This window comes from Camarhynchus parvulus, chromosome 4 (genome assembly GCF_901933205.1).
Source record: "Camarhynchus parvulus chromosome 4, STF_HiC, whole genome shotgun sequence".
Classification (NCBI taxonomy): Eukaryota; Metazoa; Chordata; class Aves; order Passeriformes; family Thraupidae; genus Camarhynchus; species Camarhynchus parvulus.
This window is the reverse complement of record NC_044574.1, coordinates 60,247,225-60,273,081: the sequence shown is the minus strand read 5'-3', so window position 1 is coordinate 60,273,081 and position 25,857 is coordinate 60,247,225. Positions and strand designations below refer to the sequence as shown.

Here is a 25,857-nt window from a genome sequence, read left to right as displayed (position 1 = left end):
TGACCCATGCATGTTGTAAGGAGCCTTGTACCAGTTGTAATAAAATTCAATCCAGCTGGTCTGTCCTTGGCCCTTGCAAGGCCTTACTGACATAAACGGGACTTTTAAGCCCACTTTGCTTGTGTAAAACCCCCTGGTTCAAATTGTACCTTCACATGAACCAGAGGAGGTTTCAGAACCTGTGAATTACATCTGCCAAACAAGTACACAAATTCAAGCCCTTATTTTCCTGGACTGATCCCAGGGCTCAGTTCACACAGGAAGGTGCACAAAATCCAGCAGTGTCATGTAATTCTCCATTAGAACATGTGAAATGTAAAGATACTGGGAAATACTGTTAGGAAATACACTTATAAAATCTAGCCAAACAATCAGGATAAAAAATTCAAAATTCAACAAACTAAAATCCAACAAACCAAAAATCCCAGCAGGAGCAGCTGGAATGTGGTCAGTGTCTGCACTGATTCCAGTCGGATTCCAGAGCAAAGTCTTTCTAAAGTAAAGGCTGTTCCAGCAGTGCTGCAGCCCTGCTACCACAGCATTATAAATTAATGCCAGAGATGCCAAAAGGCCCCTTAAGTAGAAAATGTCAACATGCAAATGTTGAGCAGGAGATTCAAGGAGCACTGGGAGCCTCCAGGTCCCCCTGGGACAGTTCCCGCCCCATGAAGCCCTGGGAAAGCCTGAGCCCCCAGCCCTGCCACAGCAGCTTTGCTGGTGGAAGCACATTCCCCTGCAAACCAGGGGAACTCCTGGAATGGCCACTTCCCTGCCACAGGCCCTGTGGGGCAGTGTGTGGAAGAAAAATCTTCCACCCTGCGGAGGAGCATACAAACTCAGACAGGGCTGCCACACAAAGAACCAGATTGCGCCTGTGCAAAGCTGCCGCCTTTGGAGAGGCTGGCTGGGGAGGAAGGAACAGAAAACACGGAAAGAGGAGCACACGAAAATCCCTTTGCTGCTAGAAGTGAGGGACTTACACTTAATTGATGGCAGCATTTGGTAAGTTAGGAGAGCTTAGTACAAACCTCTAATGTGCTCAGGGCATAGCCTGTGTGATCTATGTACGGTTTGCTGTAGGTGGAACATGAGCAGGACGGACAAGTGATGCTTCTCTGTGAAGTGTTCCAAGGCCTGTGCATGTGGTACTTGGGGACTTGGGTCAGTGGTGGCCTTGGCAGTGCTGGGCAGGTGGGCAGACTTGATGATCTGAGAGGGTTTTCAATGTGACTGCACGAAAAACTCAGCACTGTAATGGGTCATTTCCTGGTGTCTTAGTGAAGTGAGGACTGTAGAAGTTAGGTGTGAAATGACAACAGGAAACACTCAGGGAAAGCATTTCTGTGGAAGACTGAGGTTTCCTGTACCACAGCACTGGCTGTGCTGTGTTACCTGTCCAGCCCTGTGGTACCTCTTTGGGAGCACATTCTCACCATGCCTTCATTAATACAACTAAGAACAGAAAAAAGTGTTGCTGCTCTTTATCTTTTTCTTTCTCCTTCCCCCAGATAAGTGATTTGGCTGTTCCTAATTAAATAGAAGGAAAAAGTGGCATAAGCTTAATTAAGATTTTAATTCAGTTAGAGCCTGTAGGAATAAATCACTGTAGACTTGGTAGTGACAATCAGAAAATACAGTTCCTCCTCTGTCACAGAGATGGTATAAATGATGGGAAATCCTGAGACAGGGATGCAAGAGCTTACAAGTGCAGGTGTGTCTGTAACCCAGGTAATAACCCTGTGGATCATAGAGCAGGGAAACTGGCTTTCCCAAATATGAGTAATATTCCCAACTCTGGTGCTGGATTTTTTGGTGGGATTTTAGGACATGGACCCATTCTTTGGAAGCATGGGTGAGAAACTGCAAAACATGTGAAGCACTGTGTTTTTCCTAAGCAAAATGATGCTTTCCTTAGGATTAAGTAGTGGTGGTGAGCACAAGAACAAAACACAAACACCTCTCAGCTGATGGCCTGACCATGGCAGGCGGGGTGAAAATGGACAGAAATGAGGCCCAGGTAGCCTCTCCTCCTGAATCCGCAGAGAAATCCTGGTTTTACTGTGCTCACAGAATAAACCTAATGAAGATCCCCTGACACAGACAGCGTTCCTTCAAGCAGCACTTCAGACTGTACAAATTATGTGCATTTTAAAACTAAAAACTGCAGTAATTTTAGCAGTTCTATGATTTTTTTAATGTAGGACTGTATCTTCGCTCCTTGGCTAGTAGATTCTCTCCAACAACTCTTATTCTCAGACTTTTAGTATAAGTTTTCAATTCCAAATCAGGAATTCCTTCAAATTCCTTCCAAGAAATTACCAGCACGTTATGAAGGAGAAGGGACTGCTGGTTTTACAAGACTTAAGAATACAGAAAATGCATCACAGGATGTTGAATAGGCACAGGACACGTGCACTGCATTTTTCTTGACTGGGAACTGGGCTCCTCCCTCAGCTGCTAAGTGTTCAAGTCCCCGTCTGAGCGCCGTGAGCACCTCTGCCCCTCACAGGACCCCTTCCAGAGGTGCCATCCCAGCGCCTCCTGGGACAGGGACGGGCCCCAGCCGGCTCCCAGGGCCACGGGGCTGTTGTAGCAAAGTGTGCAGTTGCGTTTTCACTGTAATTAGGTGCCTAATTGTGCGCCTGGGCTGGGCTGCTGTATTTGCATGTGGACTTAATGATGATTTATCGAGGAGCTCTCTGGCCACACCTCACTCTCCAGCCTGGCAGAGGCAGCCACAGGGTGAGAGGTGAGCCTGAGTTCTGGCTTCTCCCCAGCTTTTATTTTAAATTGAATGCCTGTTTCTCTTGGGGTTTTTAAACCACTGGAGCAAAGGGAGAAGTCCAACTCCCAGTGTCACTGAGAGACAAGCACACTGCTGCACTAACAGCTGGGAAAAAGAGAAATTCCAGGGAAAAGGCCAGGGCCAGGTTAATAAATGACATTTCCATGTGAGGCGTCCAAACAGTGCTGATGTTGAACTTGTTCAGTGGTGTGCTGTCAGGCAACAACCTATACCAGCCAAGGTCAAAAAGGATCTTCTTTCAAGAGAGATAAATTTTTAAGTGTCCTCTCTCAGGATCATCCAGCTGCCTTTTAACTCAGAACTGCCTGAACTCCAGCACTGGAATTATCAGGGCCAGCTCAGCTGCACAGCCACGCAGTTGGACGCTTAATAGACACAGCACTGTGAAAATGTCTATTATTTCCCTTCAGTGAAACACTTTTTAACTACAGCATCCAATCACTCTTTATGGCGTATGATGTCAAAAACACTTACTGCACAAGCAGAGATCTGTGTTTCTTTTGCCACAGACAATAAATCTTTAGTGTCTTCTCTTGCCACGCATCACTCCACTTGCTCTCAGGAGGCACCATACGCCTCTCTTTCCCTCTGCCTCTTCTAGCAAGGTCACTTTCCAGTGATGAAACAACTTTTCCAGAAGGTATAGTGTTCAATAATTAATACCTACTGATAATAGCTTCCCACAGCAGTGCTTTAAAGCTCTAATGCTCATCACAGACTTGCAGTGGGAAGAACCCTTAAAATAGATCTGAGTAGCACATCTGAAAATACCAGCCTCAGGAAGCTGGGGTGCATGTGACTAAACTTGCACCATGGAAACAGACAGACCTGTAGCCCTGGTGCCAAAGGGAGCCCAGCCCTTCCTCTCACACCAGACGTACTGTACTGCAGTACTCACGGCTGTACTGCAGGTGTGAGCAGGTCAGGTCACCCCTGTGCAGTGCTCCGGTGTCACCTCCCAAGCAGGCACATCTCCTGCTGCTCCTGCAGGTTCTGTGGGAACAGGGTCCCCAGTGGGAGGACGCTCAGGAAGGTGCCCAGCTGCAGATGCTGAGGGCTCTGTGGGTGCTCAGGCCTTGTCAGACAGGCTGGGGACAGACCCTAATCCCAGAGTGGCAACGAGCTCAGAGCACCATTCCCGCCACTGTGGTGGAGTTCCCTTCTCCCAGCCGTCTCAGTAGCACCAACCTGGCCTTCCCAGGCCATCTCCAGTGACAGCAGCCTTTGGCATGCATGGCAAACGCTGTTCCTGAGCATGCACTGGACAAACCAGGGGATCAGTGGTGTCAGTGTTTCTCCTGGCTGACAGGGGGTGCCACGTGGCTCAGCCTGAACTGCTCAGTAGCTGAAGCAGTTATTCATAAAACTGCTCTTCAGAGCCATCTCAAGAACAAAGCCTCTGTGCCACAACTTCCTACCTAAGCAGTGCAGTCCTTGATAGATGCAGGGGCTTTGTGTAGCTCATTCTAGACTGGTGTAAGATCTGACTTGGCTTGGCTTGTGTCTATGTACGAGGCGAAATCTCTGCGCCCTAAGCTCCGCAATGAGTGTATTCATGGGAGAAAACCTGTTTTATGTTGCTCCACTTTGGCCCCAAATACCCTTGTCACTGTTTTTACAGTGTGACTCTCCCATTTTCACCCCCTAAAAATGCAGTGTGAACCCCTTTGACTACATCAACGACCCTCTGCTTCCAGCTGGTACTCAAGGCTCACCAGGGGCATCTCTCCTTCCCCCTTCTGGCCATGGGCTTGTTTCATTACGTGGGGCTCACATCAGCTCTGCTCATGTGCCTCAGTTCCCCTTGTCCCTCAGGAGAGCCCTGCTGCTCTGCCCAGAGGACACACTGCATTTAGGGATGTATGGCCAGGGCCCAGTGGGAAGGCATGTCCTCCCTGCTGGGGGGGGGACACAGCACACTGCGTTACTCCTGACTTCTTCGAGCCAAAACCTAGTATTACTCTCCTCTCTCTCAGCAGAGCATTTATGGGTTTATAAATCAGGACAGACTGACATCAAACATGCCCTGAGAGTGCCTTGGAGCATTCACAGAGTGCCAGCTGGGCATGTGGCTGGCTTGGGAGGGAAGGGCCTTAATTACAACCAGCATAGGAAAAATTTAAGGAAGGAGGAAGAGTTCTTTCAGAGAATTCTCACAGTTCTAATGCACAGATTCCTAAGTATAATGGAAAAATGACATCCATTATATTCCCCTAATCCTTCAAACACCTTTCCTTTTTATTGTAAATGTTGGTATCAGAGGAAAAAACCTTACTGAGCTGCAGTAATCATGGAGCAGATTGGCCCCGATGACCTATAACCACCTGCTGGGGCACAGCCATGTCACCAGAGGGGACCAATGGCTGTTCCACTGTGGGAGCAGGTGGGCTGGGAGGGGTATTCCCAGCATTCCTATCACTGCCCATGCCACTTCACTGGGGAGCCTTTGTCTAGAGATGTTGTTTTAGTAAAGGCATGGCAGCAAATGGCCTGTGACTGTTGTGGCTGGGCTGTGGGAGATACTCCAGGTTCAAGGCAGGCACCCACAGCTCCCCAGGGGGGCAAACAGAGATGGGAACAGCGCAGCCAAGCAGTCCTGAGAGGCAGGGAAGCAGCCCTTGGAAGAGGGGGTGCCCTCAGACATCCTCTCTGTCTCCTGGGCGAGCAGGGGGGCACTACTCAGAGTTTCTGGGGGATTCCCAAATTCAGGGGTGCTCAGCTGGGCTGGGAACATCCTTCCCAGAATGGACTGATATTCTCAGAGCCCTTGGGCACTGCTCTGAATGTTCAACTCTAAATAACCATTTTCTTTTGGATCATAATATGCTTATTCTGCTGATCATTTTACAGCCTTTCCAGATTTTAGTAAGTTCAATGTTTTACTATAATGTAAAATAAAGTATCATCCATCTACCTAGGTACAGAAAGATACAAAACATGCTACAAGCTCCTGTGTGCTTTGCACCCTCACTTCCTCTCTGCTCAGACAGGCACAGTTTGCATCCAGAAATGGAACTTCTATTTCACACTAGTAAAGAATTTCTGTTCTTTCACTGGAAAAAGGAGATAATGAACTCCAAGAAAATCTACCCTTTTTTCATTGGATCAAACTGTTTTACACTGCTGTGTGTGGCCTGCTGACTAACAAATAAAGACAGGGCAAGGCTGTGGGAGAAAACTGCAGACAGAAATGTGTCTGAGGAACAACCATTACCTAGGAAGCAGCATTACTGAGCCCCAGATCACCCACGAAGCTGCAGCAGGGAAGTCACCCCATCCCCAAGGTTGTGTTCACAGCCAGATGTGTCACCTGTCCTGAGGCTGCAGGCCAGGGACACTGCTCCCCTTCCTTGGTCACCTGTCCAGCAAGGCTTGGAGCCTGGCAGGAGCTGAGCCCACCTGAACTGCAGTGGTTGATCTCATGTAGCATTTGCCCATCAGTTCCTAGAAGTTACAGAATTCTTTCTGGAGTGACTGGGAGGGGACAGACCTGTGTGCACCACAAACCCTCTGTGACAGAGAGCAGCATTGGTAACCACTGCTGTGCATTGCATTGCCTTCCTTGGAGCCTGTGCTTAAATTGCAGAAGGCTGTGGCACAGCCAGTGGTCAGGAAATGTTCTGGCTGGGGAACACCCGCCCAGTTTAAAATGCAAACAACTGAAGTGCTACGGGGGTTTTTATTTTAACACTTAATGGATCTGTAGGTCAGAATGCACTTAAACATGCAAAAACTGATTTCAGAACAAAAGTAATTTTGAATTATGGGAATGTACTAATAAGACTGGAGGCAATAACTGTAATTTTGGATCACTTTTCCTCTCCCTCTCCCCACTGTCTGCCTCTCCCATGCAGCAGTCACATCCAGCAGCATGTGCACTGTAGTTCTTCCCAACTTTTGAAGAGCTGTAGAGGAAAACAGCTCCCTCCCCCTGCCTTCTTTTGGATAATGTTGTGCACAAAAGGATTAATGTGTGCAACTGCTTACAGGCTTTAGAGCCCTGGGTTGGCAGGGCTTGGGTGGGTGCATCTGAGCATCCCCTGAACCCCAGTAGCTGCAGTTTACCACAGGTTTGTAACAACTCACCTTGGGTGACTGAACGAGCTCGGGCTGCCACAGCTATGGCCAGTGATATTACACCTACCAGGTGAGACAGAAACTCACTTTATAGAAACAGCTTTTCCAAGGTGTTTTCACATGCCTTTGCTGTTGGTTAGAGGAGTGAAGTTAGAGGCCAGTGAAGTGACAGGGAAACCAGCCTAGTTCTGTTCACCTCATTCTGTCACCACCTCCCATCTCAGAGCCTCTCTGGCTCTGGTCACTATTTCCAGCATCACATGACTCTGTTCTATCAAGTATTTGTGCTGATCTCCTCCAAAATGGCAGTGGAACCACAGCCTGGACTTTTTAAAATGTACCATGTCACTGTGGAAGAACACTGGGACCTCTCACTTAAATCTGCCAAACCAAGAATGCCATTTGAATGCTAATCTAGATAAATGGCACATAAAATTGATCTGGATTAATACACATATCAATATAAACAGAGGTATGGGAGTTCAGAGTGTGGGAATGTAACCTTTGAGCGAGGTGTTTTTTCATTTCTATCCCCTTTTGCTGAAGACTGTGTGAATGCAAACGCTTCCTCGGCGCTGCGTGCGCGTTACCCGTGCGAGCAGCTCCCATACAGCGATGTATGTATGTGTAAATTGTGTGAATGTAAATATAGATAGGCCATATGTCCCCAAAGTCCCAAAAGAGCATCTGATGTTGATATGTAGACAGTGTGTTAAGGACCTTCCTAATTAATAAGCCAGATTAAAAACCTCTTGGCAATCAATTAAGATTAATGACAGAAGTCATTCTGTCTCCCCCTCCGCCCGCGTCTCGGGCTGTGAAAACCCTGGGTTGGGAAACTTTAATCCTGTTATCTGCTGCCTCCTTCATCTGCAAAGCCTGGAGATTAGCTCAGCGGCCATTCCTGAATCCCGGCCAGCCGCTCGGACAGCTGCCCTGCGCCGCCAGCTCACAGGGGAGGAATAATCTGGCCAGGGGAACAGGCCTGCTGCATCACTCTACTGCAGCTCACTCCATGGGAAAGGTGTCGTGAAGATGAGGAAAACAAATGTGCTTGTTCCTTGGGAATCCTGTGCAGTGAAACACTCTGTGATTACCAGCCCCTGTCCTGCCCAGGGAAAGGTTTCCTTTGGCTTGGCTTGGGGGGCTGCTCTGCTCGTGTGCTGGCAGGGAAGCTGTGGGACACCTATGGCACATCCGTGCTGCCCCCAGCACTGGCATTCCTTCCTCCACGGCTGCCATCCCATGCCACATGGCCTTGGAACTGACAGGCAGGTTGGCTTCTTCCTGCTTTCTCATTCCTACCACTGCTCACAGAGGGATGAGTCCCCAAGGCTTGTTCAAGAGAGCAGCAGACTCATCTGCACCAAGGGAGGCAGTGCCAAGAACTGCTGCCTACATAGTTGGGAAGATATCCCTGTTTCTCCTGACACCAGCACAACATCCTCTCTTCAGCAAGATGGTCCCTCCTGCTCCCACTGACTGACAGCAAATCCGACTGCCAGGAGAGCCACTCTAGTTGGGATGGGCACCTGCCAGGCAGCCAGCCAGACCCTCCTGAAAGCATCTCAGGCTACAGGGAGAGGGCATGACTCCGGTGACCAGGAGCTTTCTTTTGGAGGGAGCACTGCTAGCCACATCTTGCACGTGCAGACTGTATTACTTTTGTATTATGCAGAGACGCTCAAAAGTAACAGTTTAAACAGATGTTTGTGGTAACTCTGCAGCCATTATTAGAAAAGACCTTTGAAGCAGGAAAAAACTAACAGGCTTAAAAACAAGTACCAGTGTCTTCCTGTTTAAAAGGCTGGTTTGTATATGGAAGTACAAGCTGGAAGCATTCTATATTCTCCTCTCTTCTGATGCTCCTAGAATGAAGTACAGTCTTTCTCTTCCTTTACCACTGACTCCTATTTCCATCCTGATAGGGCAAAATCTTCACTACAAGTGCCATAGGCTATTTGTGGACTTAAAGATGTTTGTGTGCATAAATGCACACAGGATCAGAGTCTCAGCCACCATCACATTGCAGCAAACTCAGACAAAGAATCCAAACTGCTGATGATCACCTTGTGGTGCTAAACTGTGACTTGGAAAACAAACACAAGGATTTAGAGGAAAAGCTAGGCCCCTGAGGCTGGTGCTGTGCCCCTGTGCCAGGCTGTGTTCTGGGCAGCCCCAGACTCCTGGCAAAAGAAGTTCAGTACAGATCCTTGGACACTGAACTGGTTATCAGAGCAGCCCAGACGGCTGTGGCTCAGTCTTCTTTGCCCCTTTAATAAAAAAAAAAGAAGGAAGTCTAGCTAGGAGCACAGACACAGGGTAATGCATCATTTATAAATTACCTTGTTAGTGCAGAAAACACCACATGGCTCTGCAGCCGAAATCTCCTGCTGCGGACTTGCTCTGTTTGATGGGAGCCCTTCAAAAGCGCTCGTGGCTTAATGGAGGCAGTTTGTGGGGCCCTCGATCCATACCTGCTGTCCTCATCCCTCACTGGGAGCCCAGCGCAGCTGCCGCAGCGTGCAGCTGTCTCTGAAGTGGCTGCGTGTCCTCGGCCCCCAGCACAGCCAGCCCGCGTTGGATCTCTGGATTTGTGCCTGAGGCGAGCCGGGGAGCAGCTGTGTCCAAGCCGTGCTACCTTCAGTGCTGCAGCCCCCGGGCCCCACGTGCCCCGGCCTGCCCCGCGCTCCCGTGGCCGCCGCACAGCTGTGCCCGCAGCCTGCTCGGTGTGCCCACACCTGGGCGCGGCTCCCGCGGCTCCGGCCTCCCCGGCAGCCTCCTGCTAAGGCCCTCCTGGCACCGCCTGCCGCACAGCCAGGACAGTGCAGGGATGCACCAACTGCTCACTCTGCTTTGATACCGCATGCCCAAATTTCAACTGCCTCATCAAGCACTCCAATTCAGCAGTGAGATCTTTTACAAATGGAACTAACAAGTTCCTAAACAGTAACAGAAAGGTGATGAACAACTCCACGGCTCTGTGTGTGTATATGTATGTGTGTGTCTGTGTGTGTGTCTGTGTGTGTGTCTCCCTGTGCACACTCGTGCACTGACACACCCCAGGGGCCCACCATGGGATCTCTACCCAGTGTGTTAGGAACAAGGAAAAAGATACCATTTTTTCCCCAAGACGGCAAACACTGTGCAGACAGAAGTGGCACTCTGCAGTGACACAGGTCACATCTGACCCACCATTCCTTTTCCCTTGAGCTGCCGCTCTGTTTTTCACAAGCTGAGGTGCTGGCCAGTGTTGCTTCTGTCAGACCCAGGGAAGGAGGGTATCTGACTGCACAATGGCTCAGCAAAGCCTGCCCCCACGGCAATCCTTACAGTAACTCCCTGCCTTTAGGGGCAGAAATCCCCAAAACAGGCCCTGATTGACGCTTTTTTAGCCTTTTAAGGCACCACTTCTATCTTCCTGTTTACATTGCATTTACCTGTTAAACTGTATTGTGCCATGTATTTTGTGTGTAGATCGCCATTGTTATTGCTGCTCCATGTCACATGCATCATTCATGCAAACAGTGACTAACCTGCCACGGTAACAATGCTAACAGCTGTATCCAGCGGTGCTCTCCACCTGCAGCACGGCACTTGGCCATTCTGCTGTTTCCAACACTTGCCTTACCTTAGTCTCACCTCTTCATCCTTTTGAACAGCACCAAACTTCATCCCGGGAAAATAATCAAAATTCCCGTTACCTCCCACTCTACGACATGCAACTCCCTCCCCTTCAGCCCTCTCATCCTTTTATGTGGCCTTCATGTTGCATGGTGCACAGACAGTTCCCTGGAGTTCGTGAGACTGTGACCTGCTGCCATCCTGTTTAAAGTAAAGCATTTGCTCCCGTGGCTCTTCCCAAGTGCCACAGACAGGAAGCTGAGTGGATGCAGGAGATAAATGCTGACAATCAAAGTGATATTTTCCTGAGGAGCAGCAATCAAAAATATTTGATCTGGTTTCACTATCAGAGGTGCAAACAGCAGCTCTGCATCCTCAGCAGCATTTGGGGGAGAGGCCCCTTTTTCAGTGGCCAGAGATGTTCCAGGAGAAAGGATTGTCCGAGAAACATATTTCCTCACCTTCTTCTTCTGTGAAAGGTGTCATTGGTGTGCAAGTGCAAAGCTCTAGGAAGCAACTTGCATGGACATTATTGCCAGCCTCTGCTGTTACAAACAGCTGGGTCTGAGAGCGATGTGTGTGCCTGTGACAAGAGTTTACCCTGCACGAGGCTGTGTTCCTGCTCTCCACCTGAGCACACACCACATCCAGTACCCCTCCCTCCGCCTCCGCCAGCCCTGTGCCAGTGCTGCGCATCCAGGCTGGTGCCACGCCCCTTTCGCCACCCGGATCGCCCGGTGTGTCGCCCTTCCCGCCGTGCCACTCTGGTGTCGCTCTGCTCCCCCCCAGGCCGTGTCCCGGCCCCTGGCCGGCCGTGCGCCACACACCCACCTGGTCTCCTTGCTGAGGCCGCATCAACGAGACTCTGTCATACTGGCGCCGCAGCAGCGCCCACAGCGCATCCAGCCGGCCCTGCGGGGACACGGGGGCTCAGTCAGAGGCAGCAGCACCCCCACCCGCACGGGGGCTTGCCCTGGAGCCAGGCAAGCAGAGCTAAGGCTGGCCTGCATCCCCTGCAACCACTGCGGTGCTGCTCCTGCCCACCTGGAGTGCCCGGGGAGCAGAGCCAGTTAGGAGCATCCCACACTGCACAGATGGCTCCAGACCTTGCCTGTGTGTCTGGACATCACGGCTTCAGGGCTTTCTGGGGGTCAGAAAGGAGTGGCAGGCACTTGGGAAGACAGCAGTGTCCAGTGTCCCAGCTACACCTGGGTGTTTGCAGCTCTTAACACCTCAAGGCAAGGTATTTACAGACCTACCTTCTGCCTGTAGGCAGTGCTTGTGCTCTCCTGGCAGGTGACTCAGAGCACCATCCATATGAGCCAGATAGAACAATTTGCTTTTTATCAGAATTCTTGCATTACATTGGTTTATGTAATTTTTTGCTTTTCTTGGTTTGTCATGACAATGTGTGTTTAAAACTTAATGTAGCAGCTATAAACTGTGCAGTTTTGGGTTTAATTAGCTCTACTAAGCCAACAAAGCCCCCATAGATTTTAATGCTCTCACTGTACAATATGTCCCTTTTTAAGGGGAGGCAAACAGAACGTGGCAGTAATGATCAAGTATTGCATTTAGGGCTACAAACTGCTCCTGCCATTCCTGCTGAGTAGGTGTTCCCTTCGAGAATAGCACATTACACTTGAATGGCAACACTTGGAAAGTAAGGCACAGCTCAGCCTGTGTAAGGCACAAAGAACCCAGCCCTTAGTAACAAATTGTACCAAAGACTGAACAGATACCTTGATTGGTGTGTACCACTTCTGCTGTATGGCTGGTGAGGTAGGCTTTCGTTTAGGTGGTTTAGGGTGAAAAGGTTCTTCTGGTTCTTCTGGGAGTTTCACCACAGCATTCTTTGCTTTTTCCAACCTGGCCCCTTCTTCTGTGGAGCCTTTGTCGCCCCAGCGCACCTGAGGAAAGGCAGAGTTCAGGTGTGAGTGCACCTCAGGGCAGGGAAACTGCTGCAAACAACAGAGAGTAAATCTGGAAGAGGTGCTGGATAAACAAGAGAGGAAGTACTGAGTAGAACACTACCTCTTCAGTCTTAGGTAAATGTCTGTAAATAAGTCTCAGTACTGAAAAATCTTGTCTTGCTTCACACGGGTGACAGGGGATCTGTGAAATCTTCTCTAAGTAATGATATAAAAATATAATTTCTACTTCTTATTTATCCTAAAATACCGGACCTTAACCTGCACCCATGAAAGGTAAGATTTCTGAACCCAGGTCTCCTAGCCCAGAAAGTTTTCAAGAACCCCAGTGTAGATTTAATGTGATGCCTAGGGAGGTTTAAGCAGAAGCTCCCTGAACCTGCTCAGGTTTCCATGTTGTCCTGCAGGAAGATACATGCTGGAGAAGTGCAGGTGAAACTGTCTACCCTGCCTAAGTGCATGCAGAACATGTGGCACTGTGTATGATAACGTTAAATGTGTTACACTGCTCCAAGTGTATAAAATATATAGAGAGCTGAAAGAGAAGGAAACCAGGGTTATCACTGCCAGGGAGACACATATTCCCACTTCCATACAGGCAGTACTTACTATGCTCTGGAGATTAAATACATGGAAAAACCTCCCTGCTAAGAGGGATAATTCACCTTGCTGCAGGAATCCTGTTTCACCTGCAACTGGAAGCACCATGCAGCAATCTGAGCAGGGGTGTTTGCTGTACTGCGCACAGAAACAAGCCTGGGCAAGGCTGTTCCCCTCTCATCCAAAAAGGAACAGCTGAAAGTTTGAGAGTTCTTAGTGAAAGTGGCCTGGACCATTTCAGCAAGACTTGCCATAATCATGCCATTTGCTGAGATGTGGCCTGCCAGGAGGCCCCTGTACACCTGTGTCTTTCACTGTGATCGGTGGTACTTTTACAGAGCTTGTCATGTGGCTGCTAACATGTATTTTAAACACTGTTAAAACCATTAGCTGGTGCATCTCTCACTGAAAAAAATATGAATCAGGCTGCTGAAGGAATGGCAGAAGAAAAAAAGCCAGAGAAGCAATAAAAACTAGATGACTGCACTGCCACATGGACTGCAAACGTGGAAGAAATGTCATGACTGGGCCAGCAAGTTTGTCACTGGCCATGGCACAGAAACCACCTTTACCTGCCAGGTAAGGAACAACCTCCCTTTGACTATTTTCTCTCGCTTCTTCCCCAACTCCCCAAAGGAGCAGCGTGCTCTTCTGAGCCAGAGAGAGCTGTGAGGCCTGTCCTGCTCTCCCTACAGCCTAAGCCCATCTTCCCAGCCTGTCCCAGACACAGCAGGGCCAGAGGCACTGACCATCGGTGCCCAGCCACACCTGTCACTGCTCTGGGGTCTCAGGGACAGACAGAGCCACACAGCCCCAGACAAGGGGGGCTTTTTTCTAGGGCCCATGATTATGCTGGCAAGAATTTCAGTTGGTTAACTTCTTTAGCCCTTAGTCCTGCACAAAATTCCTACCACAGACGAAAAGGTTTTCTAACCTAATCATCAGTTTCTACCCTCGTTTGCATTTTTGCCATGGGCTGAACATGTCTTTCTTTGTGGTCCTGATGTCACTTGTGTTCACGAGCTTTCTGCTCCATTGTGCATGATCCCATTTGGGAGCCCCTCCTGGAGGCTATCATAGTTTCCCTCAAATCCAGGCTTGTAATTCTTGATGTTGGGAAGCATTTCTTAGTTTGCTTCTGAAAAACACTGCACAAAATGTTTGCTTTTTGTGAAATCTGAAGCTCTTCTAAATTAGCAATTCTGAACTGCTGAAGAAAATGCATATAAGTGACACAGCTTCAAACCTGCATATTCTGCCTCTGCATTTAAAAAGTACTCGAGCAAAGCTGATTAGGCCAATACCTTTAAAGTTTCATCAAGACACCTCAGTATGGCCTAGGTGGGTGTTTCAGACAGAGACAGCTTCCTGGACTGCAGTTAGGAACTGCTTTGCACATTCCATATAGGCTGACTTGACTACAAAACCTGCCATAAGGATGTGCCCATAAGGATGCACATTCTTCATTCTGTTTTAATTAACATGATGCTATCGTGTCTCTTCAAAGACAGGCTCTGTTGTCGCTGCGAGTCCCTCTGGGATCAAGCCTCTCCTCAGCGTCACCATTGTCAGCGCATTTGGCTGGCCCACACTTGGGGGACTTATGTTTCACTGTAATTCCTTCCAAAACACACAGAAAAGGCTCTCACTCTCTCTTTCTCATTAGCGTGATGGAAAGAGCATGTCTTGAGGCAGCTATTTAAAGTCCCAGTCAAATGGAACTACTGAAAGCTGTTCTTTCAGAGGCAAGGTCAGAATTGTTCGATATGGTAACGAATTTTCCAAGGCTTATGCCAGTGGGAAGACAAGCACACATTATGGCCTTGTATTTTCAGTGCACTGTCAAGTCTTTGTTTCCACACTTGCAGCCTCAGAGAGCTCGTGCTTGAAGGAACTGCCATCTCCAAATCATACCAACCTCCATCCTCTTAATTCCCCCAACTCCTCGCCCACCGTAGTAGGAAGCATCCACCGTGGGCCACTTCTTGGAAGGCAAGGGCTCCTGTTCTTCTTCCTGTAAGTACATTCAAATGGTGTTTACTTTTAAAAGATGCTTCCACACCCACACACTGAATGTCTTTTCCGTGTATTTCACTGGAGTTCCCGGAGCGTACCCTGTTGGTTGTGAAAGGGGTGCAAACACTGAGGACAGCAGAGCCTCCAGTGTGTTACTGCCTGTAAGAGGGAGAGGAATTCCCTTGTAAGGGGGATTCCTCAGTGTCTGGAATGACAGAGCAGGGGGAAAACACTGCCTAAGTCCTACATGAATCTTTAGATGTTGGACAAGGGCTATTCAAGCTTTCTGCTTTCAGTGCAGAATGTGGAAAACAAAGCTGTCTTGGAATAAAGGCCCTAAGTGTTTCTGCAGATCTGGGCTTAATTCAGGCCACACTGAGCTGAGGCCTGTGGAGAGAGCCACACATCCAGATCTGTGAGAGCAGAGATCTGGACTTTAGGAACCCTGTTCTCCAGTGAAGGCACCCCCCAGGGCAGTCCTTTCTCCGGCAGCACTCGGACAAGGAGCCAGACATGCAGTACGCAGGGAAGCACGGGACTGGTTCCATGCGAGGGCACCATACCTCTTTTGGGGCTGGTGGAGGTGGAGGGGGATCCTTGATGACCTGAAAGAGCCAAACACAGGAAAGAATAAGATGCTGCACTGGCAGCAGCCCAAGGCAACAGACCACGGTAAGAGTGACCTGTTTCCACCCGAGCCCCCACAAGGGCCAGCAAGCTGGCAGCCTGTGCTGCCCGCTCCCCTGAGCATCCATCAGCGAGGCCTTCTGGAAATGAGCACCATCCGTCTGCCAGAGCTGCCATCCCCAGCCTGCAGACACTCTGGGCAGACGTGTCTGTCACTGCGCTTCCTGGACGGATGAGTCTCAGCCACTGTGAGGAACAGCCAGTGCCGAGATCCCCCAGAGTCCGTCAGCAATCCCGGAGGAAAAGCGTCTGAGGCCTGTGTGAGGTCCTGCACAGCCGTGGGCCGAGCTGCCGCTGCTGCTGGGGAGTCTCTGGCCCAGTGACAAGTGTGAAATGCCTTCTGGCAGCTCAGGCTTCACCTCTGGATGTCCAGGACACTTCCGCAGCCCTCTCATTTCCCACCTCCCAGCTCCATGACTGTGCAGTGCCTGCACTGCAGTCACACTCCCACACTTCTGACACTGCTCCGGGTGAAGCCCACTCCCAGGAGAATTTCTTACACCTCTATTTAAATCTCCTTACAGTCTCTTCCCATTCCCTTTGTCACATCCACACTGTAAAGCTGAGAGAATGCCCAGCACTGACAGTCCCAGCCGGAGAGGGGCAGGCAAGGGACCCTCTTCACTGATTCAGCTGAAAACTGAATGCACAGGCGTTCCTCCACAAGAAAAGCAGGTTTGCAAGCTAACCTTGGTAAGTTTTTTGGTAAAACTGGGCCATGTTTTGGGCTTGGGTATTGCCTGGAAATGACTAAAAAATACACCATGAATATCAAGGAGTCTGTTCTTGCTATGCCTTGATATTACACAAACATATCCAAAACTGTGCATGTTGACAAACAATTCAATCTAATACAGGTTTTAAGTAACTTAATTGAAATATGCCTTACTTTATTCACTCTGTGCTGTTTAATTTTAGTACTTTCATTAAACACTGCCTATGAAAAATACCACTGCAGACAGTCAGCATAATACATGAAAGAAACATATTTTTCTGATCAGTAGAGTTTGCCGTCTTGATTTATATTTCAGTTATCAGTCCCACCCAGATAGTTACTACTGACTGCCTAAACAGGCTGTGGACTTTCAGCAGTGCATAAAGGAATTCGGCCCAATAGGATAAATAACTTATGGCACCCCTGGAGCCAGTTTTCCACAGCCCTCCAGGTTTAAATTATGGAATGGCTCATGTCAAGCTCAGAGTGCTTTAGGTAGATTGGAAAGTAACCTGTGGATTTCAACTTTGAGACATCCCTTTGCTGTTAGGAAGTTGCAAAACCATGCCAGACGTTACTTTCTTTAAACAGCTCTGAACACTTCTTCTTCCCAGTCATCAGGAGTTTCCAGCATACTTAACAGAAAGTAATTATTTAATTAAAAACTCCTGAGAGCGACACTGGAATCATTACCCTAACTTTACATGAAACAGCAACACAGAGGGATCGTGGGACAGATGCTGAGAGATACTTGGATGCTGAGTAGGATTTGCCAAAGCCTGGAGATATTTAATTCTCGCTGAAAGCAATTAGGAGACTGGAAACAGTAGAGCAGTGCTTTCTCTCAATGAAGGGATACCTTATTTAATTTCTGTCCTTATTCCATTTCACCTGTCCCTAACCATCATCCCAAAACAGTCTCTGTCTCTGTCAAGCCTGCCAGCTGTACAGGAGAAAGTGCTCCTAGGTGGGTCTGTATGAACCCATATGAAATGGCACTGCCCTTCCCCATCTATAGCTGTGCCACTCTGAAGCCTCACATCTGTCTGAGCACAGACAGCTTTGCCCAGCAAACCTCTCCGCGATGAGGGATGGAATTCCTGCGGGCCCTAAGCCCATTGGGGATGTAGGAATCACAACTCCCACCCCGGACAATCAAGGGAAACCTGACTTGTTTGAGCTTTCTGTGGCTTCCCAAGGCAATAGTCGATGGCAGCTTTTGCTCATCTTGTCAGTGGAGGATCTAATCCTGTGCCAGCTCCTGAACTCGCTGAAGTTTGAGGGGAAATTCAGTTTAAAGCCAAGCAATCCATTAATTAGCTGTTATTTCTAATGGCTTCAGAAAATGAAACTTGTTTTAAAAGTGACAGTGGTGTGAGAAAATAATCTGCTTTGAGTAGCAGCTCCTCACCCTGCTGACAGCACTGGAATGTCAATGCCTGCATCCTTATGCTTCCACAGGCTCTCACACTCACACACTCGAATCACACGTGCACACACAAGGATTCTTTTCAATTGTGTGATATTCCAAGTGAAATAAGTAGAAAGCTGTTTATGAAAAAGAGAAATCCAAGGCACACGTGCAGCTTTGCATGGAGCAGCACACAGAACTGCAGAGAGGAAGACCTGAGTATTGTAAATTAACTTTCCCCGAGCTGGATTCAGATTGTTTCAATGAGGAAGCCTCTGAATAATAATGCTGTCTTATTATCCTCATGGAGAGATGGGCTGCTTCCTCAGTTTGTTTGGTTTTATCATCAGCCTCTCCGGGCAAAGCTCCATGTCATTTAGCAAGTTGCAAAGAATGAAGGTTTGAGTTTGGAGATGAGCTGATTTCTTAAAAAAAAAATCATTAAAAAAAAGAAGTTGGTGCTTGAGGCAGCAGTGCCTCTGATCCACTCATTAACACTTCTCTGCTGCTCCATGATGTGGGCATTAGGAGATGTCAGCACAGAGCCTACAGCCAGCTTGTTGCAATCACATGTTCCACAGCAAGGGACAAGTGACAGAACTGTCACAGTGAAATCCTTGGAAGTGGGGGACAAGGAAGGAAAAGGAAGAGGACTTCCCCTGCCCCACCCTCTGAGTGTCCATGGGACTCACACCACGGAATGCTGTGAGACCGAGCCCCAGGCAGGATGGAGCTGGGCCCGTGGGCAGGGGGAATCCCACCTGCCTGACTACGGACACTTGTTCTGCCCACAACACCCTGGACCTCTCTTTTCCATAGGGACCTGACTCCTGTGCTCCTGCTCCTTGTTCTAGGAAACCAGAGAAGCAGAGCCAGAGGAAGGGAAGAGCAGGCCCTGCCTGGCCCTAATGCTGCCTCTCTCCTCAGGGATGCTACTGAGCCAGAAGTGACCCTTCCAAGTGATGCATGTCCAAGCCTCATGGGCAGGAGAGAAAGGTAGGAACTGAGGGACAGCAAAACCAGAAGGAAGGCTCGGTGCTCTGCAGTAGGTTCAGTGCAACAGCGTGTGAGCTTGGAACGCAGGGATGCTGTAGCAAAGAGGCCTAAGGTTACCTTTTCTTTTGAAGTAACAAAATAGTATCCACAGGAGGTAGGAGGAAACACAAAGGGCACAAACATTTGAAGAACTATGGCTTTTATAAGGCTGAAAATTGATAATATAGAACTATTCACTGGACTGCTTCATGTAGGAATTTTAACTTATGAAGCTGGTTTATGAATCAAGGTTAGGGTTTTTTATAATAAGTAAACCAGGGGCTTGCTTTTTACTGATTTACAATGTTCTTTTTCCACAGGGAGGCTCACCATATGAAACGAAGTGGAGGTAAGGTGATTAAGAGGAAGCTCCCTGGATTTCTCTTGGGCCTGTGCTGTGGAGAATGAGAACAAGAGAGGCTTTTTGTTCTCACCTTAGGAAGCCTAGACTGTGAGGGTGCAGATGGAGGCTGAGATTTCCTGCCCTTGGACAGACAGGGGCCCGATGGACCCTCTGGGTCACAAGGGCTGCAGCACAGTCAGGTGAGAAGCCCACTTCCTCTCTGCCCCACATTCCACAAGCCCCAGACAGGAACAGGAACCCAGACCAGGGAAGCAATCTCCATTTCCCAAGTCCTCTATGCTGTCCTTGAGCTGCATGAATAATAAACTTTCCTGCTCCCCCAGAAAGGAATGGCAGGAGGCAAGTGACCAACAGCACTGCTGCTGGGATGGGGATAGAGAGCACACTCAGATAAAGAGATGGATGTGTGCAGGGATTATGAAAAAAAATAGGGATTTCAACCTGAGAGCCCATAATGGACTACAAATACCAATTTTCCTGAGAGCAGTTTTAAAGTGGTCCTTGATTTCAGGGCAACATCTGTACACCATTAAGGCCACCCCACTCCCAGTAAGAGCACCGTGCTGGAGCTGGTTCCTGTGTGTATAACTCAGACAGGTGGGGCTGTGCCCAGAGGAGCCCCAGTGCTGGAGCTGCTCTCCCCAGCCCTTTCCTGCCTGTCACAGGCCCCCCAGAGCTGCCTCCCCATCACTTCACCCATCTCCTGCAGGATCTGTTTCCCACCCGTGCCTCAGGGTGCAGGGGCTGTTCCCAGGGTCTGTACTCACCACTTTGCAGCAGAGGGGCCAGAACCACCAGAGCAGGCCAAGCGCCACCAGCAGCAGGAGCACGAGGACAGCAATGAGCGCTCCCACGCCACTGGACTGCGGAGACAGCAGGGACAGCATCAGTGCTGCCCCACCCACTTGCCCCACAAGCCAGCGACCGTTCTGCTCAGCTCGGGGCCTTCCTTCTGATGTAAAACTTGTACAGCTGACAGCCCTGAGATCACAGTGAGGCCCAGCCTGAGGAAAGAGAGTCCACTGCCTGCTAGGGAATGAGCCATCAGACACCGACAGGGGAAGTCTCATCCTAAGCCTGTGGATAACACAGAGGCGCCCTTCTCCTCCATGAGGACCCAGGTTTCACACATGGACTGGGGAGCACGCAGGGAGGTTTTACGGCATCTCTACGAACAGTACACCTGTGAGGCTTTGATGCTGATTGCCCACACTCCTGCACAGACTGTGGCATGCTGACTCCCTGCAGCCATCCTGTGGGAACCTGAAACTGAAGGAGGGAGTGTTCCTGCTTCCAGCGACACTTGAACTACAGCCCACCTCCCACACCTCCAACCCACTTCCTGGGGGTGTCTTTATTCCTACACTTTAGGCTTTTAGAACAACACTGACAGAAACACAACAGCACCTCTAGGAAAATAAAAGTTATTCAGACTTCAGCTGGGAAAGAAAGGAAAGGAGAGATCCAGAAGACCACTGAGACTGGAATACTGTGTGAGCAGTCCTGACCCAGAGGTGCTCCACTGCACATGGGAGTGGAACAGAGCCATATCCCAGGTGCAGTGAGGCCCACAGGTACAGTGGTGCCTGGGTGCCTAATGCCGTGTGATTTTGTTTGTTTTCACTGCAGTAACGTGTGTTTGTTGGGAGGCTGTAACTTGTAACTCATGTCCCAGTCAGCCATCACCTGCTCAGCTCCCAGAATTAGTGAGCAGTTCTAGCAGTGACCCATTTCTTGAGGTGCCCATCTGCTACTATGGAAACAGCAGTTCTTGTGCGGAGTTGCCTTTGCTGCAGCACAGGCCAAGAGCAGAAACCAGAAAGAGACAAAAAAGGCTGCTGAGAAGCTCTTCCTCCTGCTGTGCACATCTGTAGCTCTCTGCTTCCTGCCAGGACAGGCTGTGAGCACAGAGCAGCAGAGCTGCCATGCGGCTCAGTGAGAAGGCCATGCCCAGCACCTCGCTCCGAGCTGCTTTGTGTCAGGGCTTTTCTGTTCCTGTCTGTGCACTCCTGGCAGCTCCTACAGTGGCACCATGTGCTGCCTTCTCTGCAAGGGCTGAGGTGCAGCAGGCTGCAGCTGGGCTGCAGCAGCTCCTGTGCTGCACAGCCCTCAGCCACCCTGCCTGGGCGTACGGCTGGCATGCTGCCGACTGACAGAGGCCCTGGAACACAGAACTGTGATTTAGGCTCTGGGTGTTCCTTCGGCTCCCAGCCCAGTCAGGCTTCCCTCCTCAAGGATAACTGATCCCTACAGCTGCACAAATGGTGAGGTTTTAAATGAATAGAATAAAAATGTCATTTTTTTCTCTTTTCAGTTAGTGATCTATGAGCAAAGAAATCCTGTTAGGAGCGATGTGTGGTGATGGGCAAAAGAGATTCTCTCTGTGCTCCACGCCCAATGGAAAAGCTGCTCTCCAGTCATATGTGAGGTAAGACACATTTAAAGACGCACGTGCACAGCATGTGCTCAACAGCGTGGGCTCATATCTCCCTCCACAAATTCCAGCTGTCCTGTGTAATACAAAAGGAATTAAAGGACAGCAAAAATGTGAGAGTAGAAAATATATATGTTAAGTTAGATCAGTCACTGGCTGCACAAGTGTGTGGTCTCTTCCAGAAGCAGTTTTTATCTCTTCTATAACCTGTGATCAGACTGAGCAGGATGTTCACACTGCCTGACTCCCAGGTGTAAGTGGGACACTCTGGCCTCTGCTTGGACAGGCTGTCTCCCCGGATGAAAGAGAGCTGGGAGCCTACACTCCTCACTCAGGCCCCAGAGTTAGAGAGCATTAGCCCCTCTGCAGGCTGTAACCTCTCTCCACACACAGGCTCAAGGGCCAAGCTTGTGCCCATCTGCTCCCTCCAGTCCTAGTAAGGGAACAGCCATGCCGCAATGGCACCCAGTTGACTGTCACACCTGGCCCTCAGGACAGGTCTCTGAGGGCAGGAAAGCCTCCCAGTACTTGCAAAGACACAGCTTTGCACAGCAAAGTGGAAGCAGAGGCTCGCTGCTCTGACGCCTTGCAATGGCAAAGTCCAAAGAGAAACAGGGTGCGGGGATTTTACAAGGAGTGACAGAAGTCATTCACTTACACACTCGGAAGCAGTGATGGTTAATGAGCTGGACATGAAAGACTGGCCTTCATTCAAACTCACCAAAACCTCCAGGGTTCTGCCAAGAGACAAAGAAGAAACATGAGCAGCCATGGAAGGGCCAAGAAGGGCTCATACCTGCTGTGCAGGCCCTTGTACCTACAGCCTCTGCTCCACAGGGAGTGTCCTCAGAGGGGAAATGGAAGCCTGTGCTTATTCCTATTTGGGAATAAGTTTGGTCTCCTTGACAAGGAGCTGTCCAAGTAGAGAATACCCCTTCCCCATTCCACAGAGCAGAAAGTACTCCCAGAAGTTTTCCATAAAATAAATTGAAGTTCAGCTGTAAAAGTAGCATTGTTTTGTCTGTTCCATAACCATCTCCTTAGTCACACACAGACATTATGGTTAAAGATGTCGGATAATTATAAATGGTCAGGACTTGCTATAAATAGCCCCGAACACTGCATACAAATAGTATGTGGTTTACATTTTACAAATTAACCCTACAAGAAAACAACACATGGTAGATGTTAAACAGAATAAGACTCCTCAGCTTCTCTGGCTTGGATTCCCAGGATTCAGACAGTTTATGTTATGCATAGATGTAATTAAATAAAAATGTAGATATCCATGAACTAAAATGATTAATCATTTACACTATTCTTACATGTCATGAGTTTTTATTCTGGCACAAACACTGTAGTCAATATGGAGTTCAAAACCATTTTAGCTAATTTGGCTCATTTCTTCTTCAGTTTTAGCAAAAATGAAGTGAGTTGCTTCCACTAAACTCATTTTTACATGATCTCTGTTCTGAATAATTGATCCAACAGAAAGAATAACTCTAATCTCCTTCTAATTGGAATTCACTGGAATAAGTGAATCAGAACCAATAAAAAAACCAAACCTATTTGATTCCCTTGCAGAGCAATAAATCAAACCACAGTGAAACTCTGGTCAATGATAACTTTTTAAAAGATGTGGTGCTTTTTATTATTTTTAATTCCAATTACTTGTTTTGGCATTGTCATGATGAATGCTGGGGGAAATCGCAGCATGAGGATTCTGCTCAGGTTTGGCCAAATACTCCTGGAACTGCAGGGCAGGAGGGCTTCCTGCCTCCCCTGGGGGAGAGGAGGACCCCCAGGCTGAGCTGCTTACACACTCCTGCAGCTGCCCCACCAGCCCTGTGGAGCTCTCTGAGTCCTGCCTGGAATGCCACTAGTGAGGAATGAGGCTGTTTTGGGAGATGGTCTTTGCTAGCAGATGAAGCAAAACAGGGACACAAAACACACCTGGATAAAACACATAAGCCACACTAAATCAAATTATATTCCCTGGCATCCTGGGGACCTTGGCATGTTCTTGAGCTCACTGGGTTGTATGAAACATTCTGTAAAATAGCAAAGATTTCCCAGCGGGCTGGAGCCCATAGTACCCCTTGCTGTTTGCAACACAGTACCAGTTCCTGCCTGTACTAGGTACCAGCCAGGATTGCATTTCCCAGCCCACGCCGTGCCCGCAGCTCTGCAGCCCCGCTGCCGCTGTCAGCCCACTGACAGATCCCAGGGAGCAGGCTCACTGAGCAATCAGCTCCAGCACGGACACAGTTCCACCCTGATACACCGCTGCAGGGATGAGCCACTGGAGATGTCACTGGAGCTGATCATAGCCATTCTGTTCTGGAAGCCACAGAGTGAACTCACACAGATAATTACCTCATCTTCAAAAGGATGAACCTGTCAACACATTAAAGCACTCCTTCCCTGAGACTGTCATGGCTGTTGGGGATACTCAGTATGTCCTTTCATTTCTTGAGCAGCCACCTGTTTGCTGGGCTGTGGGTACTTGTGATTCATACAAACACTGCCCCCTAAACCGGGAGTCCCAGAAAGAGGTGTCCTGTTTCTGCTGCTCCTTCACACATGGCTCGGAGACAGACACATACACAAACACATCCCAGTGTTTACCAGCAACCAGCCACATGTGTGAGGCTTTCAGCTTGGCATTCTGCCGAAACTGAAAATATTCTGAGATTAAAATGACAAGCAGCAGCCATCCCATTTCTCGGGCCCCTGCTTTTCCCACTGGTGACTGTCTCTGCTGTGTGAGGGCTGAGTCCGTGGAGCTCAGAACAGCCCAGTCAAGAGAACATTCCTGTCCCTGCAGCAGGGACACAGCCCTGGTTCACCAGAGAAGAGTGAGGCTGTACTACTTTTGTCCCAGCACAGATACCAGTTGAGGGCTGAGCTCTGGAAAGCTGCCACAGAGTGGGATATGTCCTCAGGGCCCCTCAAATGAACCCCCTCTAGAGTCGGGCAGTGTTGTTGCCACAGCCCCCTGGGGCCATCCCACAGGCCAGGCTCCAGGGAAAGGCAGCGGAGCCCTGCTCACACCTCCTCACAAGCCCGGCACTGCCCACAGACCATGGCTTTCCAGAGCTTTGAGGCAGGGTGCTCATTCCCATCCTCTGCTCCCTCCTGACACCGCACCTGAGCAAGATGGAAGCAGAGAGCTGGCAAAGGAGCAGGAGTAGTGACAGCGGTGTGCAGCACAAACCCTACTGCTCTGCCTCTACCTCAGCCCTAACGTGTGCACCTTCCCAGCAGTCTGTACTTCCAACCCGCCTCACTGTACTAGGAAAAACTGCCTTCCATTTACAGTTCATGGCCCTTCCTCCACGTGGAAGGGATTTTCCTATCCTTTGTCTGTGCAGTATCACTTTCTGGATGGGAACCAATCCTGGAAAACTTAAGTCTGAAAAGAGCTTTTTAAAAATGTTCTGATTATTGACCAAAGGTAACCACAAGACTCTTGCAACTTGAAGCTGCCTCGGTCCTGGCCCACTGCCCGTCCTAATACACAATTTACCCAAAAATGTAACTTGAGGAGACCAAACAGTTGCAATTCCTTCCCTCATGCCCACTGCTGGTTTATTGTGACAGCAGAGGGATGTGGCCCAGTGCCATATGTCCCTGCAACTCTGGTCTAAAGCCTCCCATTCCCTGCGAAATACAGCTGACGTTTCCATCTACGGTAACCTATTTGCAAAGTATTCATTTGCTCCTTACTTTATGGGAAGCTACTAAAAGACTGCTATTTTATGACCCATTAAAAAAGATGAAAAAATTAAATACAATTGTGAAAGACATTTGCTGTAAGTAATAAATAATTTACCTCCAATTTTCACACACTGAAAATTAAACTGGCAACTGCTCAAAAAGTTACTAAAATTACGGTGACAAAGGTACTTCAGAATCAAATGCCTGCACTAAAATAGCAAAAATGCTGTACATAGGAGGAAGGCAAAAAATAGGTCTGTGTATTTAAAGGGCACTTTCCCTTCTAACTCTGCCTTCATGAAATAAGGGATAGCTTTATAATACAAGCTCCATTTGACCAACCTCACTCTGATGTCTTTAGGGACTGCTTGCTGGGGTGCAATTAACATTTACCCCTCCATTCTCCCTGACCCAGTCATTCCCTGGGCTCTGCTAAC

At 49.0% G+C, this 25,857-nt stretch overlaps 1 protein-coding gene across 2 annotated transcripts in view; it reads right to left on the bottom strand.

Annotated features, from left to right (window-relative positions):
* ANTXR2 (ANTXR cell adhesion molecule 2) overlaps nt 1-25,857 on the bottom strand; it is a 76,268-nt gene that overhangs the window by 13,754 nt on the left and 36,657 nt on the right. For both annotated transcript variants that reach the window (XM_030947092.1, XM_030947093.1), the window contains exons 11-16: nt 22,359-22,437; nt 20,034-20,129; nt 15,618-15,659; nt 14,957-15,052; nt 12,250-12,417; nt 11,339-11,419 (exon numbers count right to left, since the gene is read on the bottom strand). In XM_030947092.1, the coding sequence (XP_030802952.1) occupies nt 11,339-11,419; nt 12,250-12,417; nt 14,957-15,052; nt 15,618-15,659; nt 20,034-20,129; nt 22,359-22,437 (562 nt within the window). The remainder of the gene's footprint in view (nt 1-11,338; nt 11,420-12,249; nt 12,418-14,956; nt 15,053-15,617; nt 15,660-20,033; nt 20,130-22,358; nt 22,438-25,857) is intronic.